Source organism: Pristis pectinata, chromosome 14 (assembly GCF_009764475.1).
Source record: "Pristis pectinata isolate sPriPec2 chromosome 14, sPriPec2.1.pri, whole genome shotgun sequence".
NCBI lineage: Eukaryota > Metazoa > Chordata > Chondrichthyes > Rhinopristiformes > Pristidae > Pristis > Pristis pectinata.
The window spans coordinates 27,407,885-27,430,570 of NC_067418.1; the positions used below are offsets into that span (position 1 = coordinate 27,407,885).

The following is a 22,686-nucleotide window of genomic DNA, read 5'->3' on the forward strand; positions in this document are numbered from 1 at the left end:
ATTCATGGAACCTTTTTTTAACCATACATGGTTATGATGCTAAAGGAATTTTAGTTATTTTCAATATGTCTCTTTATTTTAAGCTGTTCAATCCAGGTTATGTTCTGTGATAGACGATCACTAGGTATAAATTTGGTACCTCATACCTGATCATTATAAGGGCACTATCAACATAAGGTTTGCAGGAGTACAGGGAAGTCCCATTTCTATGTCCTCAGAGTAAATTAAGATGGAGATTGAATGTGACTTTACCCACATCACCTACCATATAAGGCTATAAGAGGTAGGAGTAAGCCATTTAGCCCCTCAAGTTTGCTCTGCCATTCAAAAGGACACTTCATACATCATTTTCTTGGTCTTTCCTTATAACTCTTGATTCCCTTACCGGTTCAAGATCTCTCCATCTCAGCTTTAACCATAGACAAGAATTCTGCCCCCAAAGCTTACTGTGGCAGGGAGTTCCAAAGACCTCAAGCTCAGAGAAATTCTTCTTCCCTCATCATCTGTTTCTGGACTCTTCCACGAGAGGAAACATTACTCTCAGCATTAACCCTGTACAGTGTTTACATACCAGCAACAATAGAAACACAATGAACCATGTTTAAGTGTTAGAATCTATTTATTAATAACTACTTGTAATATTATGAGAAATAAAAACATTAGATATCAGACATTGACCCTAAAATAAATCCGAAGTGTGTGTGGCAAGTTCCCAAACCCCCAAGTCTAGGAACAGTTCTCAAAGTTTTATGATGGCAAACCAGTTCAGTTCAGCAAGTCATGAAGTAGAACGATGAGCAAAGGCTCCTGAAAACCACGTTAGAATGTAGAGTAGCATGTAGGGAAAATAGAGAGAAGGAGTTTACGAAATCCACAAGTTCCACGATGGAACAATGTGACATCTCAATCGCCCAAGAACTCTGTTACTGTTAGTCAGGGATATCCACTGTGATCAATACATGGCCACCCACAGATATGCCTGATTCCTGGTACAGGTTAACGACAAAGTGGACTCCACTTATTGTTCCAAAAATCCATACATGCATTGTATGGCGACAACCACAACGATTGTGATTCACTCGTAGATCCAGAGACTGGCCGTCAGTGCTACCAACTCGCTCTCTCTCTGTCTGTCTGTACAATTGCCAGTTATAGTCTTCTTTTCACTTGTAGTAGTCAGATAAAGCCACCCACACACTACTACACTACCGTGCAGGTGCCTTAAAGGGACACTCGCCAAGTAGCAACCTGGCTCGTAACACTTCCACCTGCCCCAAAGGATCTTGTGTGTTTCAATGAGATCAACTTTCATTCTAATAAACTCTAAGGAATAGAATCCCAATCAGTTTAACCTTTCCAGATCCAGGATCAGGGTAGTGAACCTTCTGTGAACTGCCTCCAAATAAATAATAGGGAGGATGGAGGGACCAAAACTATTCACAATACTCTGGATATGGTCCCACCAGTGTGATAAGACTTCCCTGCATTTATATTCCATCCCCTGTGAAATAAATGTCAACATTCCATAACCAGTACACTAGTGCAGCAAGGAGAGTTTTTGTGTGCAAGGACCTCCAAATCATTGTGTGCTAGAGCTTTCTGTAGTCTTTTTTTTCCATTCAATTAAAGCTGTTCTTTTGTTCTTCCTACCAAAATGAAAAATTTCACATTTCCCATATTATACTCCATTTGCCAACTTTCACCCAATCACGCAACCTGTAAATACCTCTCCATAAACTGTTTGTAACTTCCGTGCTACTCGCCTTCCCACCTGTTTTTGTGTCTTCAACAAATTTGGCTACCGTACATTCATTTGCTTTCTCCAAGTCATTAATATATATTGTAAACCATTGCAGTTCCTGCATTGATCTGTGGTATCCCATAGGACATAGTTGACAACCTGAAAATGATGGCTTTATCCCTTCTTGATGCTTCCTGCCTGTTTGCTAATCCTCTGCCCAAGTCGGTATGTTCCCTCCAACACACCTTGTGACTTAACCTGATGTGAGACATCTTTTCAAACACATTCTGGATGTCAAAATACAATACATTTGTTGGTTCCTGCCCTTCCATTCTGATTTGAGATTTCCTCAAAACACTCAAATTTCTCAGACATGATTTTTCCCTTCATGTAGCCACGTTGACTCTGCTAATTAGATTATAATTTTCCAAATTGCTAAGATTTCTTCCTTAATAATTGATTCTAGTAATAAGTTAGGCTAATTTGCCTACAGTTAACTGCTGTACCTTTTCTTCCTTTTTGAATAGGGCATTGGATTGGCATGTGAACAAATAAAATTAAATTTAAAAAATAATGCAGTTGCTGGAAGTCTGAAACACAAACGGAAAATGCTGGAAAAACCCATCAGGTCAAACAGCATCTGTAGAAAGAGAAACTGTCTAAGTTTTGAGTCTGTGACCCAAGTTTACATTTTTATTTCCAAATAAAATAATGTATTTCTTTAATTTCATAGCTTCATGGGTAAAAAAAAGAGATGTTTTTGTAAGTTGGATTTCTCCAGACACCTGTCTGATTCAACATTTTATGGAAGAAGCATTAACAGAGCTTTTTCTTTCATATGCTCACACTTCCTGTATTTTCTTTTAACTCACCGTTATAAAAAAATGTCACATTTAAGCTTGGTGATTTATCTTTGATGCATCAATCCATTTGAAGGTTATTTTGCTGTGAATATTGAGTACTGCCTGCCTTTAAACAGTTAATCACCTTGTTGAGTATATTTCTCCTTGTACACTGTCATAGCATTTAATTGCATATATGATCTTCAATAGGAAAGATGCAAAGTGCATTTTGTTGGGTTTGGAGCATCTAGAAACATTGGTAACATTTTGACAAACTTTTAAATTATCCTTCTCAGTTATTTCCTTAAATAAAGATATTCTTATTGAATATAACTTTTCTTTTAATTTTAGAAAACTTTATAAACGTTATGCCTTCCTTCGCTGCGATGATGAGAAAGAACAATTCCTGTACCACCTCCTTTCATTCAACGCAGTGGATTACTTCTGCTTTACTAATGCCTTTACAACAATCAGTAAGTGAATGTTGAGATGCTAAAATGATGAGCCGTTGATTGGATGCTCGAAGATTTAACAGTACAGGTCTTGCCCACGTTGCGAATGCCTGACTTGTGTGCAGCCTGTACGTATGAGCGTTTGGGAGACTGGTGGGATGGACTTGCTGGCTGCCGCAGGACTGCAGGAATCTTCTGCCACCTGGGAACTTAAGTTTATGGCTACACTTCTGACTTGGGAACTGTCCGAGTCACGAACAGTTCACAGGAATGGAAACCGGCTGTAACCTGGAGAGGACCTGTAATTGCAACTTAAGAGTTTTTCCACTGTTTTGCTATATGCAAGTGATATTTCTGGAAAAACACATGCATTATGATTCATACCTTTTGTGGCTACATAACATATGTATAGGTTCAGTGGTTTTAAATTCATTGCAGTTCATATATGATCTGCACCATTTTAATAAAAAGTGATGTATTGGTGAAAAATTACATTAAAATTTAAAACAAAAGAAATCATCATCAGGTTTACTCAGAATTCAGACCACCTGGAGTTCACGAAGAGGTTTCCCACCTTTAGCACCAGTCCACACCTTCTCACCATCTCACAAGTGTGAATGATGTCAGAAAAAGTTTCTTGCAGGAGACTACCAGCAGTTTGCTTAAAAAAAAGTTTCCAATAATCGCTACCATCCAACAGCAGAACATGTAAATTTAATACCTTTTTACTAAGGTGAGGTATTTAGAATGTTCTTATTTAGCCATATTTTTCTGTTGACAAAGTTTCAGGCCCAATTTAATGATAAATGCTACTCTTAAATTGATTTATTAACAATGTTAGGTTTTTGTTTTTGGTCACATTTTTTGATGAATCCACAGAATGTAAGAGCAGATGATTGTGTAACTGGAATGCATTTATTTATAAACCTTGAGACCTTTCTGACATACTTGACTTGAAGCTGCACTGCAAAGTGCTTTCAGTGAAGCACATTGTAATACACGGTTCTGTGCAACCTGATTGATAGTCTACAGTCAATTTACTGTCTGATATGCTAATTAATACTGTGCTCTAATTCCTGAGGTAGATTTTTTAAGCGACTGAGGTCCAGCCAAGACTGACCAGATTAATAACAAAACTTAAGCCCTTATTCATCTGTGAATTGTATAGAACTAAATAAACTCTTAAACTAAATACATATGATGGAAATATACTATTTTTTTTAATGTTCTTCTAAACCACAGACTTTTCAATTACAAATGACATGGAATGGTGAAGCAATGAATAATTTTTAGGCAGAATTCCTTCCACCTTCCTTTGTGATAATCATGTAGTAAAACTGTTTTCCATCTGTTTAAGATGTGTTGAATGTTGATTTTTTAAAAAAATATTTTGCTTTGAAATACCAAAATTAAAAGTAGAGTTGAGGGCAGAAAACTCCACTGAGATTATGAAAGGGCCTCAAAAGTCCACGAGTTTGATTGTTTTTAATGCCACTTTTGATTTGCTGGACTGGAGCATTTTAACACCATTTGATAAGGTTTTCCCCTTATTGTTGAGCTTGAACACTTTTTGCCTTGAAGTTCCAAAATGATGAGAGAAGAATTTCCTCTCCTCAGTCAATGTGGATGATGGACGAGGATGAGAGAATTAATGTCAGATCGTTAACTTATTGCAGGAAGAAACCGAGCAAAATAAGGATAATAATAACTGGAAAACAGCAAAGGAAGGAAATCACAAACCTCTTTTAAAAAAACTGCTTGCTATCTTTAGGAATGCAACTGCAATTTAAACTACTCCTTTTTGTGCCAAAGAAGGTTTTTTCTGCAGGATTGTAAATCTCCTTATTAAATAGGTGTAAATGTCAGCCCTAATTTCTTACAGCCATTTTAATTGGCAGGTAATACACATGTTGAAAGCCTTTGGGATTCTGAAGGCAAGCTGCTACTTTATGGAGTTGTGCATTAAAAGATAGTAAATTGTCCAGCAAGATGTTCAGTTTGTAGTTCAAGGGAACCTTCCTTGTTACAAGTTGCTGGGAGATATCCAAATTAATACCTGTTAAGTGTCTTTAAACTTGTTATTATAGTGGCTGCAAATCTTGGGCCATTGTCCAGGCAAAAGCAGAAAAACATTTCACTTTATGCAATTTAAGGATACTGTATGCAGTTTGTTTTATGTAACTTGTGTATTTCATATTGACAGTGATTCCATACCATGTGTTGGTCATTCCCAGTAAGAAGTTAGGCGGCTCCATGTTTACAGCAAATCCCTGGATCTGTATATCAGGAGAGTTGGGAGAGACGGGTATCTTGCAAATACCCAAAAGTATCCTTGAAATGACATTTGAGGTGAGTACACAATGTAGCTAATTGTATGTTGTTTTGGCTTCTTCTCTAAAACTGTTTGTCATTGCAAAGCTGTAGCACAATTTAACTTAAATTTTCACGTTCTGGGGGAACAAAAAACATAGAGTGCAGCTCAGCAGGTTTGCTGTATGAGGAGAGATTGAGTAGATTTGGCCTATATTCTCTTTTCTTATAAAACTTGACTGGGTAAATGCAGGGCGTATATTTTCCCACACTAATTTTCCCACAATAAATGTCATCTGATATTCTTCTACTTCTTCTCCACGTAGTGTCAGAACTTGGGAAAACTTACCACAGTGCTCATTGGCCATGATAACTCGGGATTGTATGCCAAATGGCTTGTGGACTGTGTTGTGGTTCGGAATGAAATAACGGGTCATGCATACAAGTAAGTATTTTTAAATTGAAAGAAAATTGTCTTTAGAGTTTTAGTTAAGATTAAAACTGCACCAGCAAGAAGTAAACATGATTATTCGGGTGATCCATGTCTTTTCCTTCCATAAGCCCAGGATATGGATTCTGTCCAAATTGAACAAAGCTCCAGAATGTTGCTACACTCCGATTTGTTGAATATTGTATGATTCCACCACCAGACTCGTATTCCTCTCCCCTTTCAGCATTTTGAAAGGATCATTCCCTTTGCAACTCGCTGCTCTGCTGTTCAGCTACCACTCCTGGTCTTACGACATGCAACAACAGGATATGTAACACTGTCCTTTTAACCCTTCCCTTCCTACTATCCAGAGAACCAAACAGTCTTTCCGGATGAAACAGTGACTCACTTGCACTTCTTCCAATCCAGTGTACTGCATTTGGTGTTCACAATGTGGTCACCTCTATATTAGGGAAACCAAATGCAAACTGGGTGGTTGTTTTGCAGAACACCTGCATTCAGTCCACAGGAGTGACCGTGATCTTCTGGTTACCTGCCACTTTAATTCTCCATTTCCACTCCGACTCCGACCTTTCTCACTCTGGTTTACTGCATTGCTACAACACAAACTTGAGGAACAACATCTCATCTTCTAGGTACGTTGCAGCCTTCAGAACTTGATATCAAATTCTCCAACTTTGGGTAGCTCACCATTTCTTTGTCTGTACTGGAACTAGCCATCTCTGCCATTCATTGTTTTGGTTCAGTTTTTCTGTTTTTTTGGTGTTTTATCATGTCCCATAACGCAACAGATTACACATGCAAAGAAGCTTAATCTGGTTTTAACTGCTAGTTAACTGCCACGTTAAAGTCTTCTGATCTCACCCTATCAGAGAGATTCCTTTTGTTATACCCATTCCTATCAAATCTTCTCTGCTGCATAAAACAAAATTGTTATCTCCTTTTCCCAGTTCTGATGAAGGGTCCCAGACCTGAAACATTTAACTGTTTCTCTTTCTACAGGATACTGTCTGACCTGCTGAGTATTTCCATCATTTTCAATTTTTATTTCTGATATGCCGAACTGTCTTTTGGAGCAATAATGCCAGCACTCACAATAGTACAAGTTCCATTGCATCTTTCATAGTACTTTTTGCCATCTCTGATGGATTTACTAGATCAGGTATATCATTTGCTTGTGAAGATTATGGGAAGAATTTTTGTTTGTTTAGAAATGTGTCGTCATGCATTTACTGGTGTTTATTGACATAATGGGCTATATTTTTCCAGAAGAATTGATGAGAACCTTTTGATCATGAGCAAAAGCAATTCTTTTTAAAATCTGTTACATGGCAATAATGATAGCACATAATCAGTGCTGCAAACTACAAGCCAAGAAATACATTTTAAGGTATCTTGTTTTAAAAATACTTCCTCTGGATAAAAGCTGTTAATTTTTGCCACTAAATATGGCAACTTGCTTTGTAACTGAGTGCCTACAAACAAGTTCCAGAGATACCTGAAAACAATGAAGGTTATTAACCTGATCTTCACTTTCCTGAAGTTTAAAAGTGAGTTCGTTTACAAATTAACTTCCCTCTTAAATTTGTTTGTTATATTTGTGCTAAGTTCTTCTTTGATGGATAACTGTTTTTAAAAACATGGTACGATTATTGGAAAATGACTAGATGTTACAAAGTAATAACGAACATCACTGACTAGAAAGAGAAAACAGAAGCAAAGTGAGCTAAAAATTGACAGCTAGAGCTGTCAAATCCATAAAGATTCTTCTTCCTTCATCAGTCCACATTTTTGGTCTTGGGTTAATCAGTTTAACTTTTGTTATGTTCAGGTTTATACCAGCAATTGTCAATGGCAGCATCCATTCAATAATTGGTTCAAGAAATTGAAAAGCAGGACTGCATGAAATGAGCATAGTGACTGATATTAGTCCCAATTTATTGTTTTGTGGGACACAAGAACTGTGATTGCTTATGACACATAACACAATAAAATATTGGTGTTCTCAATGCAAAATTACTTGCTAAAGTTGACTATGTCCTTTGTCACTTAGTAATTCAGAAGGTAAAACCATTGTTTAGGAGAATTCATGTATTTGATAACTACTGTCACACTTGTTAGGAGTACATGCGCAGACATCAGGTTGGATGATGCTCTATTTTAATACTCCCTCAGCAATTTTCTTTGCTGTCCTGTGCATTGACCATGAAGAAGAGTCATCATTTTAGTCATCCATGAGCCACTATCCTCCTTGGAGCTGAGTGATTTTAATAGGTATAGTTACTAGGAGAGAAACAAAAGAAAGTAAAAGAATAATTTGTATGCATTTATTTGTCAGTTCCACAATGTTATGCAGTCAGCTATGTTTATTCTGTTGCCAGATTTCCATGTGGCAGGTGGCTAGGAAAGGGTGTAGATGATGGGAGTCTGGAAAGGATCCTTGTTGGTGAACTTGCTACAGCCACTCAAGAAAATGATGAGCGTCACTGTCGAACTCCTCCGATGCAGCAATCTCCGAGTATGATCAGGAGGTTTGTCAATATAACTCCCACCAACAGACCAAGTAAGTGATGTTGATATCTCTAAAAAGATTTTGGAATTTAAGCACTGTGAAAGGAAGAGTAATTCTTATTCCTCAACTGGATATGTTCCTTAGCCGCAAAATTCTTCTCTTGATGGGACTATTTTAAGATAAAAAAACTGCTTGTTGTGGATTCCATACAGTGTCCAACATTGGATTAGGCGGGAGTCACCAAGTTCCTCTGTGACAGATAATTGATTTTAAAATTATGGTATAATGATGGGGAAATGACAAGGTGTACAAAGCATCAATTCACTAGTGGGTAGAGTGCAAACAGAAGCAAAGTGGGCCAAAAACTTAGTTACAAAGATTCCTCTTCCTTCGTCAGCCCACCTTTCTTGGTAAATGTGTTATATTTTTGGTCTTTGTGAATAAGTTTAGAGTAGGTCATACAGTGTGGGAACAGGCCCTTCAGCCCACTGTCTGCACCAACCATCACAGACCAATCTACACTAATTGCATTTCTCCTCTCGCATCTTAGCAATTCTTGCACCCTCCACTACACAAGGGACAATTTAGAATTAATCTACCAACCAGTACATCTTTGGCATGTGGGAGGAAACTGGAGCACCCAGGGGAAACTCACACAAAGAAGGGGAGAATTGTCATCTGCACACAGACACTACCCAAGGCCAGAACTGAGTCTGGGTCTCTGGAGCTGTAAGGCAGCAGCACTAAGGACTGTGCCACTCAGTTGCTAGTCAGTCTCCTACATCTGCCAGTGGCATCTGTGACAGAGACTAAAAGGATCTGCTGTCTATCCTTTTGACAAGAAAACGTTGTTTCGAATTGGAACATTGAGAAGTATATTTGATAAATGGCCATGTTTGAAGGGATGTAAACTGGTACAGCTTAACATTCTCAGAGTCATAGAGAGAGAGAGAGCACAGAAATGGGTCCTTTAGCCCACCAAATCAGCCATGACCGTCAACCACCCATATGCACTAATCCTACGCTAATCCCATTTTATTCTCCACACGTTCTTATCAATTCCCCCCAGATCCTACTACTCACCTCCACACTAGGGACAATTTACAGCGGCCAATTAACCTACCAACCAGCATGACTTTGGAATGTGGGAGGACAGCAGAGTATCCATAGGAGGAAACCCATGCAGTCGCAGGGAGACCATGCAAACTCCACAAGTCCGGATTTAACCCAAGTCCCTGGTGCTGTGAGGCAGCAGTTCTACTAGCTGTGCCACTGTGATTATTATTTTATTTCTCTTTATTAGTAGATTACCTTAACAGTCTCTGTAATCAATCATATTTGAAAATTCAACAAACAATAAGCAGACCACCTCTGAAGAGGCTCCTTTATTGTTATAGAGCTAAACACAGGCCAGATACAAGAATCTGTAGGAGAAGCCATCAATGGGATCGTCAAACACTTTCACAAGCCTGAGAAGGAGGTGAGAAACTGCTATTTAAGTATTCAACAGAAAAACAATGCTTTCAAAATAATGGAAGTTTCATATTATCCAAATGCACAAGAATTCACTTTTAAGAAAATTTCAGTAAAGAGGATTTTTATTGCAGCTTGAAAATAAATAATTAAAGTGATCATTTTTTTTAATGAAATGAGGCATTTGTTCAATTTGGCCGCCATATGGTGGTGAATATGTGATAAATAATCTTATTGACCTAATCTTCCCTTGAAGGTGGGCATTGAAAGATAGGCCGCTGATATCACATGATCTAACTCTGCGGCATGTTACTAAGTACCACCATATCACAGAAGATGTATTCTACTTGATGGTTGTGATGTATAAAAAATCTCAGTTGGATTGTTCTTTAATTTCACTTAGATGTTTATGGACTTGTCACATTACTCCTGTAATGTGCCAAGTCCAATCAGTTGTTAATCTTAATGGAAGTTTTCTAAGTTATACTGTCCTTAAAATCAAAATATTTGCTTTCTTTTGTGATTGTAATCTAGCGGGGCAGCCTGACGTTACTGCTCTGTGGGGAAAATGGACTTGTGTCAGCTTTAGAACAGGTGTTCCACCATGGATTTAAGTCACCTCGACTCTTCAAAAGTGTTTTCATTTGGGATTTTTTGGGTATGTATGATGTAAAATTACTTGTGGCACTTTTGCCATATCATGCTATTATTCCTAGGAGGGGAATGATACCATAAAAGTAAATTATGAACAATTTGCCATGGAATAAATTTGCAGAAATTTTTCAGAACAAGTGTTTTTGTGAATTGGATCTTTTTCCATGGAATGAAATTAAGTGCCAGTGCGTACACTTTTTTTTAATGATTTGGATGCAGTGTGCTATTGTATTTGATGAAAACCCTAATGTCTGGCCAGTGAGCCAGGGTTGGGATGTGCAAAATAGAGTTGTTTTAAAGTATCGAAAAAGTAGACTTGGAAAGATGATTTAAAATGATCCAAAATAACGTGAAACGTTATGTTAGGTTGAAGAGGTGACTTATTTGCTTATCAGTGTCAGCTGGCCAAAGTTATACAAGTTTTTTAAAAATTTCTTACAGAAAAAGCATCTGTATACTTTGAGAGTTTGGAACATACTGAACATACCCAAGAAGAGAACTGGCAAACCAGGGCTAAGAAATTTTGCAAGTTTGTTGCTGCTATTAATACTGCTCCTCGGAATATTGGAAAGGATGGGAAGTTTCAGCTACTGGTGTGTCTGGGGGCAAGGTAATAAATTTATTTCTACTTTTCTTTATAGAAAAAAACAAATCAATTCTGCAGTGTTGATTAGAGTTCTTTCTTTATACTTTCTAAAACTGGTTAAATTATATTTCTGTTTTGAGAAAATGAACAGCCAAAGATCTCAGGAATTAGGATCAAAGACAGTAGATCTCAAACACCTCCAAGGCTACATGTCAGACCAGTCACCTGACATCATTGAGGCATTAGATAAATGTGAAAGCTGATGCCACAAATTTTATTATGCTGACAAGGGAAAGGATTTAGATGAATTAGATAAGGGAACTGAGGGTAGATCCTTTGGGCAGTATTGTGAAACAGGAAAGGAGTCTGCTGAAGATGCGCAGGCTGTAATTGGACAGGTTTGGAGCCAAGCCCTACAAAAGTACTCTCACAGACCAGGACAGAAGGGGAGAGGTGGACAACGGTTTTACAAAGTGTAAGGTTATTGAAGTTGATGCTAACAAATCAATGAGATCACAGCTACTTACACAAAATTCATGTATGTTTGCTTTATGTGGCATACAGGGCTCCTACATGGCCTATTATATTCGATCAGATGTTTTGAAAAGGTGTTTTAGTGTGAATGAGCTTGCTCATGATGACCACAGACAAATCCAAAATAGCAAAATTAAAGACACTGAGAACCACATTGCACTTTAGATGCTCTTATGAAAAGGGGAGAAAGAGAAACTTTTTAGACTTCATTGCAAAAGAGAGGAGATGCTGATAAAGTGCTTGCAATTTCTGGTTTTGGCTGCTTTCTTCAGACAGCAGATTTGGTCTGTTGCTTCTCCTTCTCAGTGCATTTTGCTTACATGTAATTTGCTATTGCTTATACAAGGTAAAGTGAAGATGTTATCCATTAGGGAAAATAAAAAATCTATGAAACATTTCAATTTCCTTTAATATTTCAGGAAGAAATCAAAATGTATTGTTATCTTAAATGGTCAAGCCATACTAATCACGTATTTGTCCCATAGACACTTCACCTTCACATATGTCATGTGTTTAGAAATTAAAACTGAAATGTGCACCTCAGTCACATGGATGTGATCTTTTAATTCCTATGTACAGTTGTTTTATTAATAATCCAGTACTTCTGTTATGAATCATGTTTCCCATAGTTGAATGAATGGATTGATCTACCACTGTGGCTTTTATTTAAACCTGACAGGAATCATCTCTTGCATCACTGGATTGCACTGCTTGCTGATTGCCCCATTATTGCACAGATGTACGAAGATACAGCTCTGATTAAAGACCACACTCTAGTTAACTCCCTAATCAGAGTGCTGCAAACCTTACAGGAATTTAACATCACACTGGAGACATCGCTGGTCAAAGGTATTGACATTTAAAGCCAATCATCAGCACCTAAGAAAAGACCATGCAAAAAATGGTGCATATGTGACACACAGTTTTGAAACTACAAAGGAAAATACCTGCAATATTGGAATTCAACAACTTGTCTTGAAGTTGCAGGAACTATTTGCCATATAATGTATGCACAGAACCATTTTGAACCTACACCCAAGATTGCATAAGGTTATTGTAAGGTTTGAGAGAATGTGCAGATTTTTAATGTTTATGTCAGCTGTTGATAGTCTCTTTTGGTTGTACAGTGTTGTGCAGCCTATCCAAGAATGATGCTTGTTTAAATTTTTTTTCTAAAAGAAGAAAGAAGTATTAAGTTTGATTTATTTCGCTGCAGATTGCCAATATTTGCACTGTTAACCTGCAGTTTAAATAGTGTCTCAATTTTTTAAGTGTATATAAAGCCTGTGCACTGAATTATGCACATTTACTTTGTAGCTGCTAAAAAGTGTGTGTGTGTGTATATATAATATATATATAAGAAAAGTTTGTATGTTTGTGTATATTGATATACAGTATTCTTGTAAATTTAATTGGCAAGTTGGTAGTATTTTTTCAAATGTTGATGAGAAAGGGTTGAAGATAACATTCTGATATTGTGCTGAGAAAATACAATATTTGTAACATTTTTGATTTTAAAAACATTCTTCAGTTGTTTTCTCTTTACCTTCTATGACATGAAGTTGAGAATTGATAGCTCATAATTAAATAATTGCCCTTAGCATTCAACTTCCTCCGGTCTCTTAATGAACTTAAACTAAATTTGTTTAGTGTAACATTAAGGTTCAAAAAGCTGTACGTTCATAATACATTTTTGTGTGCACATGTATGACTTATAGTTTTTAATGCATTTTCTGATTGGCTGCTGCTATCTATTATAATAACATCTGTAATCTAGGGAACATGGGAGGAAGTTCTACCATCTGGGTTATCGCACTTAAATTCAGTGTTTACTCTTTTCCTTTTGTGCATGTGGTCAGATTTTAACATTCCAGGGCTTAAAAAATGCTTTCTGGGAAGTTTTTCAATTTTCTTTTATCTCTATCTTTGGGATTAAGTTTTATTTATCACTTAAATATACATAAGAAATTGTGTTCTGGATTTTTTTTTAACTGTGATAAAATAAGGTTAAAATGAAAGTTCATTCAAATGTTTTTATTTCTTCTGATGTAGGAATGATTTTTTCATCTGACTGTGATTTATGCAAAGTTTTTGACTTTATCAAATTATATTGTTGCAAGTTACTTTCCTGTAAACTAGGCTGCATCCATAATTCCCTAATATTCCTGTGACATAAGTTTTATTACGGTAGTACAGATTTAGCACTATCCATTATTTTAACACCAGTAATATCAGTATTATTTTCCAGGTTTGTTATGTCATTGAACTTGCTAATAGCCCCATTTAATATCCAGATTATTCCCTGACATACCTTGAAACATTTGTAAAATAAATTACATATCAACAAACTTCTCGTTAGTATTCAAGGTGGCAAAATGACCTACAAGCCATTTGTAATGAATAGCTGAAGGGAAGCTAGTTAGTTTCTGCTTCTGGAAGCATGAAGAATAGCAACTATTCTGCCTTGGGTTCTTTGGCAAGCAACACTGTATTAGGAAAGTTCTTTCTTCAAGGATTGAAGTTGGTTATGGACTGATACCAGACTGGAAATTGTTGGTATTCCTGAAGAAGGGAAATGTCCAGCTTTGTCTGTTAATGACCTGAATAGAAACTTATTTGTGTCTTGCTTTGCCTTTTTCTTTTGATCCTTTTAGGAGTCAGGCATTAAATTTATTGCAGAACTGAGTGGCTGCCAGTGATTTCTGCCATTATTCATCCTTGTGAATATCAAAGTGGGTTTCCATGCATTAATTACATTGCAGATTCTCATGATTTTGTTGAATAGACTGAAAGAGATGAACCATTATGATTTAGTTGTGTGAGGAATTGTTTTCAACTTGCCCAATGAGCATTTTCAATGTTCAGTAAATCATGAACTTTAATAAAGTAGCACTCATTACAGCAATTGAAAACCAAATTATTATCATGCTGCAGTCATAATGTTATAATATACAGCCTTCTATGGTGTTTATGTTAAAGAAAGATCTGTGTGCAATAATGTAGAAGATGTCATACATTCAAAGTAAAGTAAAATGTACAGTTGAAATGCTGAAATATTTAGGAATGATTTTCAGTACATCAGTGATTGAACTAGTGTAAGCTATTGTTACAGTTGGCAGTTCCTGTGAACTTCCTGGCAAATAATTAGCCAGACATAGCTAATATGATGAGGAATGTTCCGCTGTATAAGAAAGGTGGGAGGCAGCATAAAGGAAATTACAGACCTATTAGTCTGATGTCAGTGGTGGGAAAGTTATTGGAATCGATCCTCAAGGATGGGGTTATGGAATACCTAGAGGTGCAGGGCAAGATAGGTCCTAGCCAACATGGTTTTGTAAAGGGAAGATCCTGTCTGACCAATCTATTGGAGTTTTTTGAAGAAATCACAGGTAGGGTGGATAAGGGAGAGGCAGTAGATGTTGTGTATTTAGACTTTCAAAAGGCCTTCGACAAGGTGCCGCATAAGAGACTGATTAATAAGATGAGAGGTCATGGAATTACAGGTAGGATAACAGAATGGGTGGAGCATTGGCTGGTTGGCAGGAAGCAAAGGGCGGGAATAAAAGGATCTCGTTCTGGTTGGCTACCGGTTACTAGTGGTGTTCCGCAGGGGTCAGTGTTGGGGCCGCTTCTTTTTACCTTGTACGTTAACGATTTGGATGATGGAGTAAATGGTTTTGTGGTTAAGTTTGCGGATGACACCAAGATAGGTGGAGGAGTAGGGAGTATTGAGGAGACAGGAAGGTTGCAGAGAGACCTAGATAGTTTAGGAGAATGGGCAAGGAAATGGCAGATGAGATTCAATGTTGAGAAATGTGCAGTTGTACACTTTGGAAACAGAAATAACCGGGCAGATTATTATCTAGAAGGAGAGAAAATTCAAAGTACAGAAGTACAAAGGGACTTGGGGGTACTCGAGCAGGATACCTTAAAGGTTAACCACCAGGTCGGATCGGCGGTAAAGAAAGCGAATGCTATGCTGGCATTCATTTCGAGAGGTATAGTGTATAAAAGTAAGGAACTGTTGATAAGGCTCTACGGGGCACTAGTGAGGCCTCATTTGGGATACTGTGCACAGTTTTGGGCCCCATATCTTAGGAAAGATGTGCTGATGTTGGAGAGGGTTCAGAGGAGATTTACAAGGATGATTCCCGGAATGAAAGGGCTTACGTATGATGAGCGTTTGTCGGCTCTTGGACTGTACTCACTGGAGTACAGAAGAATAAGAGGGGACCTCATAGAGACATTTAAAATGTTGAAAGGACTGGACAGAGTAGATGTGGCTAGGCTGCTTCCCTTGGTGGGTGAGTCCAGGACCAGAGGGCACAATCTTAGAATTAGAGGGTACAGGTTTAAAACAGAGATGAGGAGAAATTTCTTTAGCCAGAGGGTGGTGAATTTGTGGAATTCCTTGCCAGGTACAGCAGTGGAGGCCAGATCATTGGAGACGTTTAAGGAAGAGATAAATAGATATCTAAATAGTCGGGGTATCAAGGGATATGGGGATAAGGCCGGAAATTGGGGTTAGAATAGTGTGTTTTTTTTTCAGCTGCCCCCCCCACCAATTTCTCATTTCTTTTTCTTTTTTCCCTTTTCCTTAGAGCAGACTTGATGGGCCGAATGGCCTACTTCTGCTCCCTTGTCTTGTGATCTTGTGAATGATAGATTCCCATCCTGCATGGTTTAAGTTCACTAAATTGCCAAACTAGGTACAACAAAATTCTTAATCAGTTCACTTGCAACTTTTAATGTTCTTGCATTAATTTTAAACAGTCAAATCTTTCGAAACTGGGAAATAAGTGCATCTGTCCTGGGAAACAAAATTAATGGCTAAGGTATTGCTTTTGTAGCTCATCTAACTAGTTGCTGGTGTTTTAATTTGCCCTTGTATGTTTAGGCTGTTAATTGTTTTTGTTTGGCAAGATTATGTAAAAACTGGGCATATAATGCCAGAGTGAACAGGAAAATTCACCACGTATCTCCTTAACCAATTAGACTGAAGGATTCATAACATTTAATACTTTCTTTTTAATAATTAAACAATTATGTCATGAGTGTACAATACAATAGAACTGAGGAGTGACATAAACTAGGGACCACAAATACAGGGTAACGACTAATAAATCAAAAAATTAATTTGGGAGAAGCTTCTTTACCAAGGCAGAAGTCAGAATGTGGAATACCACAAGGAGCAACTGAGACAAATAACATACATTTGAGGGGAACTAGATAAACATGCAAGGGAGAAAGTAATCTGTTATGAAAGCAGGACTAGGTGAAAAAAGTGAGAGGAGATTATTATGAAGTTATGGTCAAAAGATATGTTTCTTTATATTTTATCAATTTTAAATTTGGTTTTATGTTGAAATGTTATTGATGTCTGGAATCAGTTATCAGAATTGTTATGTATTAGAAATAGTGCAAACTTCACATTTAATATTCTTATCTCCAACTTGTTTGGGCATATGGTACAATATACATTCATCAAATTGCCCAATAATCAGTATTTCTAAAATGTTGATCTGTTACCATAATATTTGATTCTTCACTGATATTTAATAATAGATGTTAATTTGTTCAGTATAACAAATCTTTTAAATTTCACTTTTAAAATATCTTAGTTTAAATAACAAACTTTGTGGGCACCATTCTGTTCCCAATTTAAATATTGGAGATTTTTCCTTTTGAAGAGTGGGTAGTATTTTTTCTGAACATTTCTTTTCTTGCCCCCATCTCTCTCATTCTCACTCAGACATGCAGAAGATCTTGAATGAATACTTGTAAGTCTTGCTGACTAGAAACTTGATCACATATGTTTTGTGTCCAATGCAATGAAAAGTCAATTGTAAATGAAAAGTGGAATTTGCACCCAAGTTCCACAAAATTTGTGATTCGTTTCCTTCCAGTTCTGTGCTCCTGATAATGCACCAAGGAGACCAGACCTGCACAGTGTCATGTAATGGATTACTAGATGGTGCTTCTAGTTATTGGATTCCATGTGCAAATTTAAGCCACCCTTGCGAAAGTAGGTTTTTCCAGTGTTGTGAAGCCACCTCCAGTATTACTTAAAGGTCACTTAATTGAACAGGTCCCAGCACGTGGAGTCCAGCCCTGGGAACTTCTGGTAGGACACCTTAAGTAAACATACCACAGTGATCATTCTTCCTTGGGAGTGGGCTGTTCGATTTCCCACCAATTTGCCAGCCCATTCTTCCCACTGACTACTGACCAATTGGCTTCTTTCCCCTCAACCCACCCCTCAGCACCCTATAATCCAGACCCAGATGTAACTGATTTATTTTTGTGCCCTCACAATGATGAAGCACATTCAGGAAAGAATTTCCTCACGTAGGGCCTTTGACTTTGTGCTCTACAGAACTTTACAGTTGCAGATCCTTGGATAAAACTAATTTGCAGCCTCCTTAACCCACTTCATTTGCCACTTTTTTTTGTTAAGTTCTGAACCTACAATCATTCAAAATGTTTCAACTATTTTGATCATTTTCTTCAATAACTGCAAGTGTATTGTAAGAACATTAATATTAATACATGTTTTACTATTGAATTGCTCTTTTTGTTTAAGATTTGATTGAAGGCTTTAAATTGTTCCACAAGAATGACTTAGGCTTGTCTTTTTTTTATTTATTCATTCATGGGATGAGTACATCCAGGACATTTGTTGTGCTTCCATAATTGACCCTGAGCATGCTAGCCATACTTTTGCCAGCACTTTGACTCCGTGAGTTGAAGTCCCATCTTGGCGTGAAAGCACAGAACACTGAGTAGAACAATCCAGCCTGTTCTGAAACAGCAGCTCACAAATGTGTCCGTTCAAAAGTGTGCTAATAATTCCGGTTGGAAAAACAGAGCTCAATATATTTTTGTAGAGAAATGGTATTTACAGATTTCAGGGAGTGTGAATTGAAGGATGAACAAAGAGCATGTTAATTACTACAAAGATGTTAAATAACATTTAAGGGAATTTTATTTGAAGTGTACAGTAGGAGATACTGCTGGCTTCCTTGTCAATTGTTTCTTTACTACTCTGTTTCATTTCTATTGATTAACTGACCTTAGTGCGGCAGGAGAAGTAGTTAAAACAAAACTATCTTCAAAACTCCAAATCTTATGAAACTTCATTGAAGTATCTGTTCTTGTATTGAGTTTCAACAGTGACAAAGGAGATTCCCTTTTCTCTAAAACAAGGATACTGAATCCTCAATAGAATCCCATTTGAGAATAGCTATCCTAGTCTCATGTTGTCAAATAGTTATTACTTGTAAACAGTACACAGACAAGTGTAATGTTGTACATTTGGAGAAGATATCCAGTGCCACCTGCTGAAAAGACTATGATTTTTGGGTGATCACCTGACTGACTTTGGTTGTGATGCATCTATGATTGAATAGTCTAGAACAAAGTATGATGAAAACACTTCAACCAACTAACAATATCCAATTGTGAATTTGCATCTTTGGGAGAATGGAAAAGACAAAGGGGAATAAATTTGTGTCTCATTGCTCAAATGAGAGCACTTAACAGCACTCAGTATACCAATGTTAGAGCTTGAAGTGTTACATCATCAATCACATATTTAAAAGTTCTCATATTAAATGCACATAGTACTAAATTCATGTTCTTAAAGTAGTGTTGATGCATCACTTCAATGATGTGTGTACAAAACTTCTGTAGTGACAAAACCAAAATTAACACTACAGTTTAATTTTTCTGATTTTACATGGAACAGTTTGGATTCTTTTAGCCATGAATATATTGGTTAGAATGTCATAAGCTTTTTAGTGATTAATAATCATATGAACATTTTATAACAAGTTGTACAGTATCAGATGATAGTATAAAGAAGATTTAATTATTCTCAAATACTTGGTCTCCCAAGTAGCAAAATATTAATTACATTACACACATATATTTCAGATCTATTTTGATATGAAGCAAAATAAAGTGTTGTCTGTTTTATTTCTGTCAAGGATTTGCTGTAGTGATTTACATGGAACTATGACCAGTTAAGTTCTTAAAAAAAAACTAACTTTCCTCCTCATGCTCTGTAGTGGAGGCAGCTGCAGAGAATTACATTTAATAGAAACTATAATTAATTATTCAACTGAGATTTGGTGAGTGAGGACATATGTTTATTATAACTAGTAATTGTGTACAGTGTATTTAAATTGTATTAATGAAGACATGTTGATAGTGACAAAGTCTGTATTTATAAGTGTATGTATATTTTTACATTACAAACTTGCTCCTGTGAGTAGATAATGACTAATAATTGAATGGGGGATTGGGTTTATAGAAGGCACAGTTTGTTTTTATCTGTTTAACTACCCTGTTATCTATTCTGTAGACAAAACTAGATCTGTACTATATAGGAATCCACTGGTGTTGTATTTCAAATTGTCCTTATAAATAAACTGTAAATGTTTGATAATTATTCTCGGCCTCTCTCTATATACAGAAACTTGCTGTTGTTTGAGTTTTAATGTGCAATCTGCCTTGTTCCATTCTTTTAAGTGTATTATTAGCTGCATTTCATAGTTATTCTTTGGTAATTACAGTACTGAAATTTGGTCGCCACTGATAATTCAGTGACTAAACATCAATTACCATAAAGTTGTACCAAAAATTGTCAAATCAACAGATTATAATCATTTCACCGACAGACTTAACATTTCACAAAATAAATGTGAAGTTATAAAAGGTTCATTCACTTCACTTATTCTGCATAATAATTATTCTGCAACTAAATTAATTAAAATATCAGAGCCAGCATTAATTGAATTACATTTTCAATAAAATTAGCATCCCACATTACCAATTCAATGAAACTTTAGAAACAATGTATATTACATTGTGTTCAGATGTCCCAGCATATTTTGTTTAATAACTCTTTGAGTGCAATCATCATTATGTTAGCTGGTGTTAACAAGTACCTTCAATAGGAGTTTTTACTTGTAAAAAATGTTATCATCCAATACATAAGTTGTAATATTAAAATAATTTTAGGAACAACACACAGAACACAGGAAAATGGGAGCAGGAGTAGGCCACCTGGTTCCTCAAACATATCCCTCCATTCAATATAACTGTGGCTGATCTACCCTAAGCCTTACCTCCTCCTCTGTGCCAGCTCCTCATAGCCCTCAGTTCATCAATCTTTGAATAATTTATCTATGTCCACTTTAAATACTTATAATGCTTTAGCTTCTATTAACTCTCTGGGGTAAAGAACTCCAAAGGTTCACTGCAAGAAGAAAATTTTATGTAAGTAATCATCAACTTAAAAGACCTTTTGCTCACCTTATTTGGTTTTTCCTTGGTTCTATATCAGTTTCTCCTGAAATCAGTAACTCCAACTTGGACCGGTTTCTATAGGTCTGACAGCCCTCCAACACCTTGACTGTTGGGATGGGAAGTGGTGCAAGGGTTATTACAACTAAGCTGTCCTCATCAAATATTCATTTTTACTTTGCTCCCTGTTGAGTACATCTTGATCAATCATTTCATTTTTTATTATCATTTCCCTTACTAATTAATATCAAGGTGCAATTAAGTTCACTTGTAGCTCTGACCATTGCTGTTGCGAATATTTATCTGTTTGGCTCATATGCCATGTAATAAACCAAACATCTAAATTCCTGGTGAACAACTTTTTCAAATGGAATGCTATTTTGATAACCTAAATCACTGTCCAGCAGTACTTGTAAATGGTGCTTTATTTTTTCCCATGTACTACCAGATATTTTACTCGCTTTTTGAAGTACAAATACTAGGTTAATAACATAGTTTATGTTCAGATTACAGCTAAACAACAGCAAACTATCAAGTGTTTCCTTATCTAAGATGCATGGAATTATGACTCACTGTTTTGTTTGCTTAAAGTAATTAGCCCACCAGTGCTCAAGTGGTTTGGCTCTATATTGCAGGAACATCATCTCATTGACTTCAAAATATTCACTTACTTATCAATCTAATTAAACTTTATTTATTAAAACCAATTTCTACCACATTTGACATTAATTTGCTTTTCTTTCATCATTTGACTACATTACTGCAACAAATGCCATTGTTTCCAAATCATGTTACTGAAACTTCAATAATTCGTTTGCCTGACATGCAGTACACATCATCCATCTCCCTCTTTCCCCTCATCCACACACTACTGCAGTATCGTTATCATCAACTTACAGGTATGGTTTTCTAAGCATAGTCCATTGAGTTTACAAATGGGTGGACCATCGGGATGGGAACACTAAAAAAGCATAGGGCTCTTCTGGTGTTTAACAAGTTCTGTAAGGTTCCAACATTTTAGAAACCTGACCTAGTCTGTCAGAAAAACAATGGTGTCTTTCTCTATTTGACTGGCCAACAACACAAAACAAATGCAAGTCTACACTATGCGGTTGAATGAAAGAATCAATTCCCAACAAAAGCATCACCACCATGCCACAATAGAGTACAATGGATTGGGCCCTCTGAAGTCATCCAGAGACTTGGTGTAGTTTGGGAATATGGGAAGAGGAATGTTTTTCAAATTTTCTTCTTTAACTCGCTTGCAAATTTCCAATGGTTTGTCCATCTGCGGGGACTCCAAAGAATGGCGTTGATCCTGACACGTGTGAGGTAATGCACTTTGGGAAGTCAAATATGGTTAGGTCATGTACAGTAAATGGTAGGGCACCAAGGAATATTGATGAACAGAGGGACCTTCAAGTCCATAGTTCCCTAAAAGTAGCAAAATGGATAAATATGGTGGCATATGGCACACTTGCCTCCATAGATCGGGGCATAGAATATAAAAATTGGGGAGTTATGTTGCAACACTGGTAAGCCCACACTTGGAGTATTGTGTGCAGTTCTGGTCACCACACTATAGGAAGGATGTGATTGTGCTGGAGAGTGCAGAGGAGATTCACCAGAATGTTGCCTGGATTAGAGGACTTTAGTTATAAGGAGAGATTGGACTTGTTTTCCCCAGAGTGAGCGAGGCTGAGGGAAGGCCTGATAGAAGTATATAAGATCACAATAAGTATAGGTAGGGTAGATGGTCAGAATCTTTCTCCCCATGATTGGGGTACCAAAAACAAGAGGTGAGATGAAAGAGTTTTAAAGG

General features: G+C 36.8%; 1 protein-coding gene across 3 annotated transcripts in view; it reads left to right on the forward strand.

Moving 5' to 3' along the window:
- Positions 1-20,004, forward strand: part of dennd5a (DENN/MADD domain containing 5A) — a 124,568-nt gene extending 104,564 nt beyond the window's left edge. For all 3 annotated transcript variants that reach the window (XM_052028918.1, XM_052028916.1, XM_052028917.1), the window contains 8 exons: positions 2,935-3,056; positions 5,239-5,384; positions 5,672-5,790; positions 8,178-8,359; positions 9,706-9,788; positions 10,316-10,439; positions 10,877-11,045; positions 12,235-20,004. In XM_052028918.1, coding sequence (XP_051884878.1) covers positions 2,935-3,056; positions 5,239-5,384; positions 5,672-5,790; positions 8,178-8,359; positions 9,706-9,788; positions 10,316-10,439; positions 10,877-11,045; positions 12,235-12,418 — 1,129 coding nt within the window. In that variant the 3' untranslated portion in view covers positions 12,419-20,004. The remainder of the gene's footprint in view (positions 1-2,934; positions 3,057-5,238; positions 5,385-5,671; positions 5,791-8,177; positions 8,360-9,705; positions 9,789-10,315; positions 10,440-10,876; positions 11,046-12,234) is intronic.
- The last annotated feature ends 2,682 nt before the right edge of the window (positions 20,005-22,686 follow it).